This window comes from Diabrotica virgifera, chromosome 5 (assembly GCF_917563875.1).
Source record: "Diabrotica virgifera virgifera chromosome 5, PGI_DIABVI_V3a".
Classification (NCBI taxonomy): domain Eukaryota; kingdom Metazoa; phylum Arthropoda; class Insecta; order Coleoptera; family Chrysomelidae; genus Diabrotica; species Diabrotica virgifera.
Window position 1 is genome coordinate 69,437,793 of NC_065447.1, and position 18,244 is coordinate 69,456,036.

Consider the following 18,244-nt stretch of genomic DNA (forward strand, 5'->3'; position numbering starts at 1 on the left):
AAAAGTTAATTAATAGCAAGCTGAAAATTTGTTAATAGCTTAAGGGTGTCTAGTCGGACAAACTTTGATATATAGGAACACTGGAAAAGGGGAGGTTTTAATTGTGGAACAGGTTAAAAATTTGGAACGGTCAGACCACGAAAACGGGACATGTATTTTGACCGACAGAACAGACTTAAACTCTCCGAACAGAGATTAAACTCTCATGCAAAAATCAGATTGCTATTTATCACCAAATGGGCGTTTTAATGAGTGGAACATGTAGAATATGTCAAATGACAGGAATTATGACAGGTGATAAATAGCAGTCTGATTTTTTCATGAGAGTTTAATCTCTGTTCGGAGAGTTTAAGTCTGTTCTGTCGGACAAAATAAATGTGCCGTTTTCGTGGTCTGACCGTTCCAAATTTTTAACCTGTTCCACAATTAAAACTGCCCCTGTTACAGTGTTCCCATATATCAAAGTTTATCCGACTAGACACCCTTAAGCTATTAACAAATTTTCAGCTTGCTATTAATCAACTTTTTTTTCATACGCGGGATCCAGACCTACTACTTTTCATCCCGAGAATGAAGTTTACTGCCCGACGCGTATCGAGGGCAGTAATCATTCAAGGGAGGAAAAGACACTTTACTCCCTACAAGGGAGGAAAAGAATATGTTAGACATATTATGGTTTTTCCACCTTTCTCAAATAACAAGTCATTTTTCATTTTTACTTAATTTATTTATGTAACTAACCAACAAAATTTATTAGAACTAAAACTGTCAAATATAAGTCAAATTATTAATGTAAACATTGTTAAATCATAAAAATTTACTGTTTTTACCATCCTGAAAAATACAGGGTGTTTAATAAAAAAACGTTAAAATGTATAGATATTTACGTAATAGGAAATAGATATTGTACAGGGCGTCAATAAGTTGTATTTCATGAATGAACCATGATACCATGACGTCACTTTTAATTTTCCTCCCTACAACTTTGCTCCCTACAATCAGGTCCGGAAAAGTATACTTTCGGTAGACGTAGGTGGAAAATGTTATTTCCTTACTGTAAGGAAATAGATTTTCCTTACAGTACAGCAGATTCAGAACAAATTTATTACAGAACAACTTTATTTTCAATAATATCAACACATTATAAAATAGTCTGAAACCAAAAATGTAATAGTAATTTTGCTTTTTTAAATGATTAAAATCACAGAAAACACGAGAAAACACCAAAAATGCTGCCAAAAATAAGCAAATGCGTCAAATTTGACAATTGAATATTTTTGTTTCTGTAGTTATAAGACCTGTATTTGGTGGCATCACGAATATTTTGAGTTAAAATATTAATATGTCTATTTGAAAACTTTAACTTGTTTATTTTAATGTAATTTAAATGAATGTTCGATTTTCGGAAAAACAGTATGTATACCTTGTAGGAAAAGCCACATTCCCGGACTCTGTATTTCCTTTTCTCGGCTTGCGCCTCGACGGCAATCTTTACATCATCCGGTAATGTTAAGCTTTTCCTACTAGGTACACAATGTACTATTAATGGGTAAATTATTTTTTCCACCTACCTCTACCGAAAGTATACTTTTCCGGACCTGATTGTAGGGAGCAAAGTTGTACTTTTCCTCCCTAGGGAGGAAAATATTTTTCCTCCCTAGGGAGGAAAAGTAAAAGTGACGTCATAGTATTTCATTCATGAAATATAACTTATTGACGCCCTGTATAATATCTATTTTCTATTACGAAGTATCTATACATTTTAACGTTTATTTATAAAACACCCTCTATTTTGCAGAATGGTAAAAAACAGTAAATTGTTATTTTGATTTAACAATGTTTACATTAATAATTTGACTTATATTTGACAGTTGACAGTTACATTGTACCTACTTGTTGTTTTAGTTCTAATAAATTTTGTTGGTTAGTTACATAAATAAATTAAGTAAAAATGAAAAAATTACTTGTTATTTGAGGAAGGTGGAAAAACCATATGTATAACATGGGAGTAAAGTGCCTTTTCCTCCCTTGAATGATTACTGCCCTCCGCTACGCGTCGGGCAGTAAACTTCATTCTCGGGAGGAAAAGTTACACTTTCCTCCCTTGTTATACAAATAGCTATTACTGTACATCTTCTCTTCTTTACGTGCCATCTCCGCTACGGAGGTTGGCAATCATCATTGCTATTCTGATCTTAGATGCTGCTGCACTGAATAGTTAGGTTGATGTGCATCCGTACCATTCCCTCAAGTTAGGCAACCATGAGATTCTTCTCCTTTCTACGCTTCTCTTGCCCTGAATTTTCCCTGTATAATTAATTAAAGTATGTTGTATCTCACATTACGCATAACATGCCCCAGGTATTGCAGCTTTCGTATCTTGATGGTTTCCAATGTTTCCAGTCTTTTGTTGAGTCTTCTCATGACTTCGTACATTGGGTATGTTATTGTAAATATTTATTTATTTATTTACATAAAGTACCTCGACAACTATGGCCATTGGTACAAGAACACTAACATTAACTAGAGCTAAGCCGATTTTAAAAACAATATATGAGACCTGGATCCCGCGTACCAAAAAAAAAGTTGATTAAAAGCAAGCTGAGAATTTGTTAATAGCTTAACGGTGTCTAGTCCGACAAACTTTGATTTACGGGAACACTGGAACAGGGGAAATTTTAATTGTGGAACAGTTTAATAATTTGGAACGTCAGATTACGAAAACGTCTCATGTATTTTGTCGGACAGAACATCCAATTGATTTGTTACCCTTTCATTACTCTCTGCAACTCTCATGCAAAAATCAGCAGCTGTTTATACATAGAACGTTTTCGTAGCCTAACGTTCCAATTTTTAACCTGTTTCACAATTAAAACTTCCCCTGTTTCAGTGTTCCCATACATCAAAATTTGTCCGACTTGACACCCTTAAGCTATTAACAAATTTTCAGCTTGCTATTAGTCAACTTTTTTGGTACGCGGGATCCAGGTCTATATTTTGATGATCTCTGTAGCGTTGTTGAGCATTTCTATAACAGTAGGCTTCATATCCAGTAAAGTATACAGGTTGGTGAATGAATTAGAGTCGGTAAGAATGTGTTTCATAGTCAGGTAAACATTGTAATGGAGGCAAGTTAGACGAGTTTCTGAGGAAATCAAGAAACTACGAGTATGTTTGGTGTGGTTAATTCGGAGTCTTCTAATAATCGATGCTTTTCTTCTAGTCAGAAAGTTCAGGAAGAAATGACCAATAAATATTTGTGTGTGGAGTTGAGTTCATGTGGAGTTGGTTTACTCTGTTGCCATAAGTTTTGCCAGGCATCATCTACTGACTTTTTGAAAATGAGTTTGAGATCGCTAGCTAGTTGAATTTGTGGTTATTCCAGTATTGTGGTTGGTAGCTTCTTTCACAAAATGATCTACTGTTTCATTACCAGTAATTCTAGTATGAGAAGGTAGCCAAATGAGAGAGACTGTTACATCTTGAGCAGAGAGATTTTGGTAGATGTCATGAATGTTTTGAACCAATAGGTGGTCCCCCAGACTTACTGTAATACTAATTATTTTAATAACGTGTCTGAAGAACTTGTTCGTGATCGTTGTTCAAAAAAGTTCGTCGATATCAGGTTGTTAAGCAGATTTTGAAAATATAAGCGTATACAGGGTGATCCTTTAAATATAATGCTAATGGACTATGCTAGGCTTGCGCGAATCTCCCTGTAAATTTAAATTTATGTTTAAAAAGCGCACATGTAGGTATGTATAAAAATCGACGGGTCTCGTCGTTTTTTGACGGGTCTCGTCGTTTTTATAATTTTTTAAAACAAAGAGAGAAATAATTTTATTCCATAATTGCGTTCGAACCTATATAAACTATTATTTTATTTTTGTGTGTCAGTAAAATTCTGGCATTTATTTTTGTTTTTACATTATTTTATTGTCAACATTAAAGAAACCTAAAATAACCGTAACAATTTACATTTTACCTTATTTACAAATTGTCCTTCGGTACTGTAAAACATACTTTTTTGTTCGATGTAGCACACAGGCATTGTTGGCAACTACCCATTTTCCTTGCGTCTGCATCCCGGAAAGCAATAATTATAATTCAGTTATATTTATGTCGTGAGCAATGCAGCACACTACCACTTAATATGCTCCTCGCCTCTTGGAAACACTTCCAAATAAAACTATTTGCCATTGTTCCCCGCCAGCAAAATTCTGGTTATAAGTAGAAACACGAAAATGTGTTGCTTTCAATTTAGTTGTTTTCTTATATCAACTACTTTCTGTTAACTCCTCTTTGTGTGCATATGACCCGTTTACGAAATTGGTCAAAACTTTTTTAATATACATAAGTGTACTAGAATAATAACAACTACACTACAATCACAATAAAGATACAATAAATAAAAATAAATAAACTAAGACACGTTGAATGTTACGAGGAGCACTCTCAAATCATAATAATTTACAATGAATATTATGTTACAGTTCAAGTTAATTATCCAGTTGGAGTGGACTATTTCTAGTTCAAGTCAACTTAAATGGCTGGTTTTAGTAAAAATTGATTATAAATACCTATAAAATGAAGATATTTATTCAACATTTACTAGTAAAAGTTGACTCCAACTAGAAAAATTATACTCTTCCCATTGCCAACGGGTCTATTAAATAAAAATAAGTATTTGCTTTTACTTACAAGTATTTAAGTATTTCATCATATCATCATTTGGCTCTACATCTACAACTCTATGTGAGCCTTGGCCGCGTTTACTATTTCCCTCCATTGTTGTCGGTCCTGAGCAGCTATTTCCCATTGCTGTACTCCCATCTTGCGTAGATCGCTGGCTACTGCGTCCTTCCATCTCTTTTTTGGGCGACCAACTGACCTTTTTCCATCGGGCCTTTCCCAGAATGTGGCGTTTAGAAGTCTTTTGTCACTTGATCTTAGTACGTGACCCGCCCATGGTATTCTGTTTGATTTAATGTAGCGTACTATGTTTTCATCTCCATATATTGTCTGGAGTTCATCATTGTGTCTTCTTCTCCATTCTCCTGTTGTCTCTTCTCTGCAAGGCCCATAGATAGACCGCAGTATCTTTCTTTCATGTACCATTATTTTTTTAGTTTCCCGCTGATTCAGAGTCCAGGTTTCGCTTCCATACGTTATTGTGGGACGAATTATTGTCTTATATACTCTTATTTTTGCTGGTCTTGAGAGTATTTTTGAGTTATTTTCAAATGTTATAATCGCTCCCAAGTACTTAAATTCTTTGACGACTTCAAAATTGTATTCATTAATTGTTACGTTTTGTCTAATCATTGGTCTTGGGTTCTTCGTAACCACCACGTACTTGGTCTTGTCCTCGTTGACCTTAAGACCAACTTCCTTGGCTCCGTTCTCGAATAGGGTGAAAACTTCTTTTGCATCTCTGGTGGATTGTGCAATTGTGTCCACGTCATCCGCAAAGGCTAATAGTATTTTTGATCCTTGGACGGCAAATCCGTTTGTCAGTTGTGGCTGAGCTTTCCTTACTGCATGTTCCAGTGCCAAGTTAAACAGCAGGGGGGCGAGAGGATCTCATTGTCTAAGTCCGGTGTCAATGAGGAATTCCTCCGACGTGTTGCTGCCAACTCTGATTCGTGCGGAAGCGTTCTCCGTGCTCACCTTTGCTAATCGTACCAGTTATCCGGGTACTCCCATTTCTACCATAGTCTCCCGCAATGCTTCTCTGCTAACAGAATCGTAAGCTTGTTTGAAGTCCACGAAGATTTGGTGTACATCGCGGTTGAATTCCCAGTTTTTTTCCAACACCTGGCGTAGGACGAAGATCTGGTCTATAGTCGACCTTCCCGGTCTGAATCCGCTTTGGTAGTCGCCTATTATTTCCTCTGCGTATGGAGTTAATCTTCTAAACAGTATTATGGATATAATCCTGTATGTTGTATTAATTAACGATATTCCTCTATAGTTCCGACATATTTTTTTTCTCCCTTCTTATGAATAGGTATTATATGGTTTTCATGCCAGTGTTTCGGTATTTCTTCTCTTTCCCAGACTTCTCTTATAAGATGATATATCTCAAGATGTAGTTTGTCTCCCCCTTTTTTTAGTAGTTCCGCCTGTATGCCGTCTGGGCCTGGGGCTTTATGGTTTTTTAGGGACGAAATTGCGGACTTTACTTCAGCTAGTGTGGGCCCTGGTATTTCAGGTTCGGCTAACTGGTACTGTCTTTGTTGCCCTGTCGTTGTGGGGTTTTCTGTATTTAAGAGTTGCTCAAAATACTTTCTCCATTTCCGGCATATCTCTTCGTCGTCAGTGAGCAATTGTCCTGCATCGTCTTTTACAAATCTTGGGCTCTTGATCGTGTTGCCCGTCATTGTTTTTATGTCCCTATAAAACTTTCTAGACTGACCGGTTCTATGTTCCTCCTCGAGTTGCTGTATTCGTGCTTCTAGGTACTGTTTCTTTTTTCTTCTCAAAAGTCTTCTCGTTTGAGTCCTTACTCTGTTGTAGTCTTCCCTGTTCTCTTCTGTAGGTCGCGTTAGTAGCTCCAGCCTCTTGATTGCTTTCTGCTGCAAGCTTTGTTCGCACTCCTGGTCAAACCACTGGTTTTTCTTCTTGTTATTCTTTTGTTTTCCTATCGTTTCCTCTGCGGCGCTTTCTATGACGTTTGTTATATTTTGCAATTTCTGGTCTATGGTCAATTCTGGTGTTGATGTCTCTTCTTCTTCCATTGTCTGCAATTTATTTTGGATCAGTGACTGATATTGACGTTCATTGTCAGGTAGATCGAGCCTTGAAATGTCCCATCTGTTTCCTTGTTGGCGTTGATTTGGATGTCTCGTGTTTAGCCTTATTCTCATTTTTATTCTGACCAGGAAGTGGTCAGAGTCACTTTCTGCTCCCCTTAAACTGTGTGCGCCGATGATATTGCTAGAGTGTCTTCCATCGATGAGCACGTGGTCTATCTGGTTTCGTGTGATTCCGTCATTTGACACCCAGGTTATTTTATGTGTATTTTTCCTTTGGAACTGTGTAGTTTTCACTACCATATTGTTGGCTACAGCGAACTCTGCCAATCTTGATCCGTTATCATTGGTGTTATCGTGTAAGCTATGTGTACCGATCACCTCGATCATCGGATCACCGATCATTGTGAGCGGCCGTGGGTAACGGCATAAACGCTGGCCTCATACGCCAGTAGACGTGGGTTCGATCCCTGCCAAAGACAAACCATTTTCATTTCCAATAATGACACGAGCCGTCTCACCGTGCCTCGGAGAGTACGTTAAGCCGTCGGTCCCCCTGGGCTAGTGTACATCGACACTAGTTACTTGAAACAGGGTTAAAGATGTAATTGGCGCTGGAACTATCCGAAAGGATCTCCCCGGCAAAAATGCCATACGATATTATTATTATTATACCGATCACCGCTCTAAGATAGTCCTCATTACCTAGTTTGGCATTGAAGCCTCCCAGTATGATTTTGACGTCGTGTCTGGGTGCCATTCTGTACTGTTGTTCTAGAATTTCATAAAATTCCTCCTTGTAGTCTTCATTTGCTTCTTCAGTTGGTGCGTGGGTTGAGAAGAGGGTTAGGTTAAACCATTCTCCTTTAAGCCTTAGAGAACACATGCGCTTGTTGATTGGTTTGAAATCAATTATGGCAGACTTGAGTTTTCCGTTAACTACAAACCCACATCCAAATTCGTGCCTTTCCTCTTCTCCTGACCAGAAAACCAGGGAATTTCCTGGATCGCTGTTACGTCCGTCTTATATTTTTGAAGCTGTTTTATGGCATGTGTTGCAATTCCGGGCCTGAACCAGCTTAGCACGTTCCATGTGCCTAAAAGAATGTCCTTATTTCGTAGCTTGGGTCTAATCCGTGTTTCATGTCTATTCCGAGGCAATAGTATTCGATTCTTAGCGTCTTTCTTTTTCCCTGTATGGGTTGCTGGTCCATAGCAAAACCCCCTTTTCGGAGGACCATTTCTCCCTTCCTCGTCAGCCCTGACCCTGCCTTCCACTGGGGTTGGTTACCCAATCTCCAGGAGGGTTGCTCAGGTTCTCCGCGGTTCACCCGTGCAGCCTAAGCCACACTTCGTGGAGGTGAGGATATGAATTGAGTAGGAGAAGCTAGAGATGCTAACTGGAAACAGCATCATGTATTGCGCTTCACTACCCCATTTGAACATTTAAGTATTTACTTAATACTAATTGAACAAAGTCATTTCTTTATTGCTTAGTTCAGTTACTATTAAGTAAATACTTAAATAAAAGGAAGTAAAAGCAAGTACTTCTTTTTATTCAATAGACTCATTTAGTAAGAATGGATTCACACAAACAACCGATTCTTGAAATTAAATGTCACTGGATATAATATGTTCAAATCGTGATAAGTAGTTGAAAGGGTCAAAACAAAGAGACGCACACTCGTCAAAAAAGAACGTGAGATTATACTCGTATAATCTACATATATTACTGAATCGATCCAGGAAGAGTCACCTCAAACTAGTAAGAGTTGATTCTATTTTTCCCTCGATATACTTTTATTAACAAGGGTTAGGAAAAGTCTACTTCAACTAGTAGAAGTTGAATTAAATATTTGAAATTAACTCTTACTGCTCGTTTTAGTTGGAGTTGACTCGAACTAGGAATAGTCAACTCTAACTGATAATAACCAACTCTAACTGATAATAATCAACTTGAACTGTAACATATTGTACATTGTGAATTATGATATACATTAAATTTTACATTTGGTCATTCCTCTTATACAATGTCGAAGCTGGGCCTTTAAACATATCCACCATTACTCGTTTGGAGGCTTTTGAAATGTGGTTGACAGACGTACACTAAAAATACCATGGACGGCTATGCTGACAAAATGTAGCAATCCTTTAGAGAGCAAATGCTGCTCGCGAGCTGCTTGATAATATTACATGTAGAAAAATGGCCTATTTTGGACACGTAGTAAGGGGCCATCCCCTTAGACACGTCCCCTTGCCAACGTCAAGGGGACTTGATAGGGCACGTTAAGAAGAAGATACATTGTAAATTTCAAATCATGATTTACAAAGTTTATACATTGTAAATCATGATTAGGGAAAGCTCCTCGTAATATTCTTTTTAATTTATTTTTTTACACTAGTTTATTATTATATCTAGCAAATTTTCATTTTTTTTGTATGTCTCGGCAACTATTGGCCATTGACACTGGTACAAAATTTTTACAATAATATGTTTATATACAGGTTAGGATACATTAGCTACATCTTTATATAATTGCACTAAGTACATAGTAAAGGTGACAGTCTTCTAGGAAACGAACTGTGGCACTGTAGATGTTTGTGAAACCGAGTAGGTCACTAAATTATTTTTTTCTATTCTCGTACTATATGCTATAATATATTATCAATTATGATGTCACTACAAGTCCGTCTAATTTACTTACCGCTGCACGTCATTATCGACGTTAGAGATCAAAGATGACATTGTTGCCCAATTACAAGAAATTCTTGAATTCATTTTAAATCAAATACATCACACAATTTTTGCGGAATTGGATTATACAGCAACACAAATTAATACTCAATGTAAGTAAATAAGAACTTTAGAAATAAAAAACAAGAATTAAGTTATAATCTTACGTTAAAATACATAATAGTAACAGGAAATATAATGAAACAAATACTTATAGTAAAAAATATAAACAAATATGAAGTGTCATCACCGCAACTGTCAAACAAATGCTACCAATTTATGCCAAAATATCACCTTCGTCCGATTATAGTTACAGAGTATTCCGAACAAATGTGCTTCATAAAAACGCTTTATAATCCATTTATACAAATTAAATTAAACATATTATTGTGTATTTCTTTAAGTTAACATTAATAGAAATCTTAAAATATTATTTCTACGTATATATAATATAATATGTCTAGTGGCTGTAATGCCACTAGACATATTACAGACTCGGCAAAGTGATTCTAAAAAAGAACACACCTGCCGCCTAAATATTTCGTGTTGGTATCATGTGACATCACGGGCTATGACGCGGATGACGTGCAACGGTAAGTAAATTAGATGGAGTATACCTATATCATAATGAGCTTCATTATGATACATATTTTCATTAAGATACAGATTTTGAACCAATAGAATCGCGATATAGCATTCGCGATCAAGGTGGCACATGCTCAGTGACCAATGGCGAGTGAAATACGTACGCTTTGAGAGTTCTCAATATAATATATTATAAACAAACTGTCAAACTGACAAACTACTTAATTTGTTTGCGTTACAAAATTAATGCATTTGAATATATTTTTCGTTGTTAATGATCATAGAAAAAATCGTGTATACAACTTGCATTTAATTATCATTATGAAGCTCGTACTCTATAAGAAACTCGCCGCTAGGCGGCTCCTTTCTTATCCCTCATACTCGCTTCATTGCTCGTTGCATAATATATGTACTATTAAAGTTGTAGTAGTCTCTGAGGTCTGTGGTGGACATATGTGGTAGTATGTGCTTGACTGTTGAGTCATCACAATGTTCACATGGAGGACAATTTTCAGAGGACATCAGATATCCCTGTGTAAGACGAGTGTGACCTATTCTCAGAATTCTGATAATATTACTGTCTTTTCTGCTCATTTGGGCCATGGTGAGGGGGGTAACAGTTGGTTGAATTTTGCCTAGTTTTGTATTTTGCGTGTCCAGGTGATTAATACGTTGTTCTCGATACTAGCACTTAGATCTTGATGAAGTTGTATGCTTTCCAGATCTTTTAAGAAGCAGGCCTGTTTCGCTGCTTGATCATCGTTCTCATTTCGATTGATAAAGAAGTGGATTTGTCTTCAGATAATGGTTAGTGAAACACCATTTTTGATTCCTGTTGACAAAAAATACTGCAGATGCACTGTAAAGTGGGATGTATGGAGTATATATTTTTGATTGAGTCAATCGTAGCGATATAATCGGTGCATATTTCTAATGATTTCTCATTAGTAATGAACGAGTCTAATGCCGTAAGTATCCCGCACAGTTCAGCTGTGTGTATAGTGACCGACAAGATCTATGAGAAATTTTAAAAACCAACCTGCTGATAATCCGCTATTGATACCTATTGTAACACTAACCCCCAGAGAGACATTACAGAGTTGTACTAACCTGTATCCAACATTTAAATAAAATTACCGAAGAAGTGTTGAATTTTAAATTATTAGACGTTATTAGTTGGTTTAAGTGCTTTTACAAATTGATCTTAACAATGGTTTTTATCAGTAAACAATCTCGCAATATAGTATTAAAAAATACTTGCGTTCATCCTTTTTTTTAATTTAGGACTGGCAAAATAATAGCTATTTGTATAACAAGGAAGCAAAGTGCTATTTTTCCTCCCGAGAATTAAGTTTACTTCATTCAAGAATCATTCAAGGGAGGAAAAGTACGACTATGCTCCCTACAATCAGGTCAGGAAATGAATACTTTCGGTAGAGGTATGTAGGTGGAAATAGCTATTTGTATAACAAGGGAGGAAAGTGTAACTTTTCCTCCCGAGAATGAAGTTTACTGCCCGACGCGTAGCGGAGGGCAGTAATCATTCAAGGGAGGAAAGGAGGAAAAGGCACTTTACTCCCATGTTATACATATGGTTTTTCCACCTTCCTCAAATAACAAGTCATTTTGTCATTTTTACTTAATTTATTTATGTAACTAACCAACAAAATTTATTAGAACTAAAACAACAAGTAGGTACAATATAACTGTCAGCTGTCAAATATAAGTCAAATTATTAATGTAAACATTGTTAAATAAAAATAACAATTTACTGTTTTTTACCATTCTGCAAAATACAGGATGTTTTATAAATAAACGTTAAAATGTATAGATACTCCGTAATAGAAAATAGATATTATACAGGGCGTCAATAAGTTATATTTCATGAATGAAATATTATGACGTCACTTTTACTTTTCCTCCCTAGGGAGGAAAAATATTTTCCTCCCTAGGGAGGAAAAGTACAACTTTGCTCCCTACAATCAGGTCCGGAAAAGTATACTTTCGGTAGAGGTAGGTGGAAAAATATTTTTCAGTTACGAAAATAAGTAGACATTTTGTTTTGTGGGTTCGTCAATGAACACTATTTATCGATATACATAAAAAGAAGTAAAACTTATTCCAAATCCATTAAAAAATATTTTTGTAAAATGTTATACAACATGTCTTTGTTTGTAACATTTAAAAATAATTAAGAGAAATTCCTGCGGTTGACCTGAATACAAATTTATAAACAATTTTATATTTCCGGTAATTGCTAAGTACTTAATAAGTACATTTTCGTAGAATCATTAAATGGGGCGGGATCATTGTCACAATATTTAAATAACGCAATTAGTCATTCTTAAGCAGTATATTTTGTGGTTCTTTCAGCCAGAGTTTGTTGAAAAAAAGCGCGTTGTGATATAAAATTTAGTATTTATCAAAGAACAATAAATGTGGCGGCCATGGGAAAGTGATACGCATTTACCTGACGAAAATGAACCTACGGATAATTTAGAAGATAAAGATGGAAGTGCGGGGTCAAGTACTCACCAAAGGAAGAATTTGTGTGTAACTGAGCAAAATATGGTGTTAGATGTATTTGACGGACTTTCTAAAAAAATGACCAAATATGAAGCTGTTAAGCAAACGGCGATATTAACAAAAATTTCTTGTGTAACAGTGTACCGTTTAATAAAGACTGGTTCGAAATATAGAAAAACAAGAAAGGATTTGGGAAGCTCTTAAAAAATTCAACCTTACCTCTTGGAACCTATTAGTGAGACAATATATAATATGTATGCAGCTAAAATTATGCCTAACCTAAACAATATCATGGCAAAATTAAAAGAAAAACATATGGTTCATGATTGTTCCACAAAGACTCTGGGACGACTTTTGACCAAAAATGGTTTTAAATATAAAACTGTCAATAAGAGACAAACCATAATGGAAAGTAGCCGCCTAATAAAATGGAGGAATGAATATATCGAAAAAATTTTACAATACCGCAGTGAGTGTCGAGAAATTTATTATCTGGACGAGACTTGGTTTGATTCTCACGAAACGATAGATAAAGCCTGGGCAAACGGTTTAAGCAAATGCCAAATAGATGTACCTCATTCTAAAGGCAAGCGAATTTGCATATTACATTGCGGAGGACAACATGGATGGGTGAACGATGCGTTATTGTTGAGTTCCAAAAGTATTAAAGACAGTTCTCTAGACTACCACCAAGGCATCGAAGGGACGCTTTTTGAATCGTGATTTGAGAATACATTACTCCCAAATTTAAAAGCAAATAGCGTGATTGTTATGGACAATGCATCATATCACTCCAGATGCATTAAAAAAATTCCAACCAAACAGAGTAGAAAGGATGAAATTCAAGAATTTTTAATAGCCGAAGACCTATATTTTGAGGATCATTACACCAAAGATCAACTAATTCACGTTCTTCATACAAAAGTCGTAACTAAAGAACATATTGTAGATAAATTAGCCACTAACAATGGACATATGGTTTTAAGATTACCTCCATATTACTGTGTGTTGAATCCCATAGAATTGCTATGGGCTCAGTTAATAAACCATATCCGGAGGAACAACACATCTCCAAAAGATGCCCAAAGTGTTGTCGAACTAATAAAAACGGAGTTCAAAAATATCAGTGCTCAAAACTATCAAAATGCTATAAAACATGTAAAGAAGATTGAAAAGGATTACATGAAAAATGTCCCAGCCTTGAAGAAAATTATTATTAATTTGGATGAGAGTGATGAAGAGAACGATAATGACGATGAGTTGGAATAACCTTTAAATCCTATTGGAAGATCCCAAGTGAATGTGAATTTTTGAAGTGGCTAGTATATCATTTAATTTATGATAGTAAAAAGACCAATTGGTAACTTTTTGTGGCATCGCATGTGACATGTAAGTAAATAAAAACTATTTTTTTCATACCTGTCAGTCTAATTTTAACCTGTTTTACTTTAACTTATGATGGTGTCATGTCCCCCAAAAGCTTTTTCCATGTAACAACGACGACTTTCGTTGCACAGCTTTTTACTTTTTTACAAAATATATACCTCTTACAAAAAATTTTGTACTTTTATTGTGAACAAATTTAACTTCTTTTATATAGTGAGGTCCTAAAATAACGGATAAATTCATTTTCTACGTAAATTATAAGGGCATACGAAAAATCCTCAAATATACACAAAAATACACTTTCTCAATAAAATCATTTAACTACCTCCTTAACCGCCCAAGGGGTAATAGCTACCCATCTAAAAAGTTTAAATAAAGGCGTGTGATACGGAGTTTAAGAGGGTTTTCAATTCTCTATTCAGAAATGTAATATTTTTGATTTTTGGACTTGATACTTAAGAAAGAAGTTATTTTATTTCTTACATAAAAAAGTCCTCGATTCAAATAGTTGTCATGATTGACTAGTATATTTGTTATCTGGTTGACAAAAAAGTAACATCGAATCTTTTTAAACATTTAGGTAAATGTCTCAAAAAGTAGCTATTATCCTTATGGGGTTAAAGGGGTAGTTGAACGATTTTATTGAGAACGTATATTTTTGTGTGTTAAAATTGACCTGGTTCAGGAGTTTTCATCTACTTTATAATTAAGTACGTAAAAATTATATCTATCCGTTACTTTAGGACCTGACTGTATAATATATTAATATTAAGTGTTCATTGACGAACTTGTTAAGAACCGAAGCACGGCTAATAAAAAAACTTGTAAATCCACCAAAGCAACATTTTTATTTTCGTAACTGAAAAAATATTTTATTTTGCCAATCTTAATTTTGGAAAAAGGGTGAAGGAACATTTTTCTAAATACTAGATATATATAATACGAGGTAGTTTACTTGAAAAATAATCAGTATATCGATCAATTGGTAAAAACATTTAAGTACACAAATTAATAATTTGAAATTCAACACTTTCTCCGATAATTTTATTTGAATGTTGGATACAACTCTGTAAATGTCTCGCTGGGGGTCTGTGTTACAATAGGTATCAATAGATACCTATTACCGGATTACCAGTAAGTCGTTTATTAAAATTTCTCATAGATCTTGTCCCTCACATACACTGCATCTGGGAGAAAGTCGATAGATATTACGACGCTACTATTGTACTAGAGGTGCTGACGGCAGAACCCACGGTCTGTTCTTTTATGGAGTCATCTGTATAAAGAATTTTGTCAGAATTCTGTGTATAAATTCTTAAATGTCTGTACTAAGAAAGTTCCGGGCGTTTCTTCTTTTTTATATAGATTTAAGCAGGTAAGGACAGTAAGTAGCTTTTTTGGTTCACGGGGGAATACTGGACGTAGTAATAGGAGTTGTGAGTGTTAGAGCTGTATATTTTAGCAAAGTTATTAAAATTTGTTAGAGAGAATATGTTTGAGGGTGAGGACACAGGAAACAGGGTGGGGAGTATTAATTAGTTTATTTTTTTGTTGTGTTGGTCTATGTTCTCATTTTCTATTATTTTTATTTCTTTATATCATTTTCATTTCTATCTAGTTCATCTCTCTGGCTTTAACTGCTTTTATAATTTAATTTATTCAACTTTTCTTGGTTATCATCTCATAAGTTTCTATACTTGTTCAGTTTCTAATATACTCTCCAGTTTCTTCTGAATAAGAACTTTCTTTTTTTTTCATTAGAGCCGCCTATTAAGCCAGTTTGCTTGTTGTAAACTACACATGTGCTGTATGTACATATTTCATCCTTCATCACTGTATATATTTTTGAATTGAATTGTCTTTAAAACGTGTTTAAAAAAGTAAGAACTACAAAAGGATACCAAATCGGAGAAAAACAAGATGAATAAAAATGTAAGGTGCACCGGTTTAATATATCCGCCAGAAAATTTAACATGTTAATTCCCCCAAGAATGAGAACAAAATACATGGGTATAATAGTAAATATACTAAGATGTAAATTAGAGCTGAAGGGTCAAATAATAAAAAAAAGTGATAGTGTTTAAATATCAAGGCATCACACTATCAAACTACAGAAAGTTCAAGACAAAAATCAAAGATCAAGTAAATATAGCAAAAAGAGAGCGGCAGATTGCCTGAATAAAACAATATGCGGATATAAAAATATCGAAAAGAAATGAAAGGCAAAATTTACGAAACAGTCAGCAGACCAATAATAAAATGAGCGACAGAAACATGACCTGGTACAGAGAGAATAAACAGGATGCTACAAACAGCTAAGATGAAAACCCTTTTAAAAATCGATAGTAAGACACTATGGGACAGAGCTAGAAGTATATATTATTGTGTATCATTTTGTCAATCAAAGATAGAATAAAAATTTTATTTTTTTAATATAACGCGGGCACATAAATTTGATACACCCTGTATATTGATTTGTAACTATTTATTATAAGTTAGTTTTTAAGCAGTGGGTTTATCCGTAATGAGTTTTTCCGTGAAGAATTAAAGACATTAGTAGATAAAGTGATGTGAATAGACAATTTTTGTTTCGGGATTATAATTTTAAAACGGTTGCTTTGTTACGGGAGAGGCCAAAAGCCACAGGTAATTATTATATTAAGAAAAGTAAGGTAGGGAAACTTGGAATTTTAAGTCTCTTTGTTTAAGCCCCAAGTAAATTTGTAGAATTCCCGAAAAGTAATTATCATGAGTAGAAGTGTTTGTTTGGAAGGATGCATGGGTTTTTCGAATGAAAAAATAGAGAAATGTTTCTGATTGGCTTAGCAATTTGGAATGGGGATGAGAGAAGGTTGAATGTTCAAATAGTTTGGACAAGGAGATTATTATGTGACCGGTATTGGAGAGGAGCAGCCAAAGTTTTCGTGAACAGTTCAGAAGCAAGTACCAGTGGTTGTTAGATAGTGAAGATTGTAGCTGAAAAGTGGAACGAGAGACAGATCAATGAGAAGAAATACCTCTTTGATTCTGTAAAGTCCAAGGGAGAGAATATTATTGTGAGAAAGAGAGGAGAGAATTTTGGATTTTTTTTAACGAGTACTGGTTAAAAGAGGCCTGGCTCGTGTTTTGGAGAATTAGTTGCTGGTATGCTGCTGGATTGATGCTGAGAACGGAGAGGGCTTTGATGGGTAGCCTAACATAATCAACAAGGAAGAGCTTTTTTGGTCAAGAGGAGACATCATTGTGTGTGAATCAAAAGGTCAGTCAATAATTTATGTGATAGATTTTCTTTATGTTCATAAGTTAATTTTTTTTTACTAAAAGCTGTAACAGTTAGAAATAGGGTGGAAGAAGAGTTCTAGTAGGATGAATACTATTTCTTAAATAGAAAGGGGTCTGGAGAAAAATTAGGGGATATTTCTAAAAGCTACTTGCTGCGGCAGCTCATGGTTGTGCGGTGGCGGATCATAGGTTCGTTTAAGGAACTAGGGAGTATCAACTACTATTACCAAATGAAATAAGAGTACTTACACAGATATCCTAGGGTGTTTACATAGAAATGATCCTGGATATATTTTGTTTGAGGGCGCCTTACCAGGAGTTTCTTTTATACAATCCAATATTTTCTTGATATGTATACTCTAAAATACATTTAAATGTGTGGTTAAATTTTTTGCTAATAGGTAGTTATAAATAAACAGGACAAATAAAATTACATATTTATTGAAAACTTTTCCTGTCAAAAAACAAAACAAACATTAGGTTTTATAGGTTACATTGGCGATATTTACCTGTGACTAAAATATATCTACTTTCTATAAAATAGATATGGTGCACCAAAAAATAAGCAAATTTATTGTTTATTGACTTGATATCTGACACATTTAAAATATTGCATTTATATTATTAAAAAGGAAAAATGTTTATTTTTACTGAAACTTGAAAATAACAACTGTCAGTTACGTCACTTGTCAAATATCATTCCAAAAATATTTATCTCAATTAATTTTTATATGGTTAAATCACAATTTTGATTTAACAATCTTTTTATAATGATGGAAGTAAATATCTTTCTCATCCAATCAAAAGTTTACTTGTTATATTTTTATTTTTAAATTAAAAAAATTATTAATATTTATCAAAAAAAATTACTTTAATCCTTGAATCTAAATTTTTAATTAAAATAGTCACTATACCTTAAACTTTGAAAATATTCATCTGTCACAACATTACTTCACCATCGGAAAGTTTTGACAGA

General features: G+C 34.7%; 2 protein-coding genes across 2 annotated transcripts in view; both read left to right on the forward strand.

Moving 5' to 3' along the window:
* The window catches only part of LOC114329245 (uncharacterized), a 499,354-nt gene that overhangs the window by 254,234 nt on the left and 226,876 nt on the right, over positions 1-18,244 (forward strand). The window lies entirely within an intron of this gene.
* On the forward strand, positions 11,077-14,643 carry LOC126884230 (uncharacterized). Its single transcript, XM_050650126.1, has 2 exons — positions 11,077-11,517; positions 12,088-14,643. Exon 2 carries the CDS (start codon positions 13,372-13,374, stop codon positions 13,867-13,869), a length of 498 nt encoding a protein of 165 aa, XP_050506083.1. The 5' UTR covers positions 11,077-11,517; positions 12,088-13,371; the 3' UTR covers positions 13,870-14,643.

Coding starts and splice junctions, on each gene's coding strand:
- LOC126884230 (XM_050650126.1), top strand. CDS start 13,372: ATGGACAATGCATCATATCACTCCAGATGCATTAAAAAAATTCCAACC.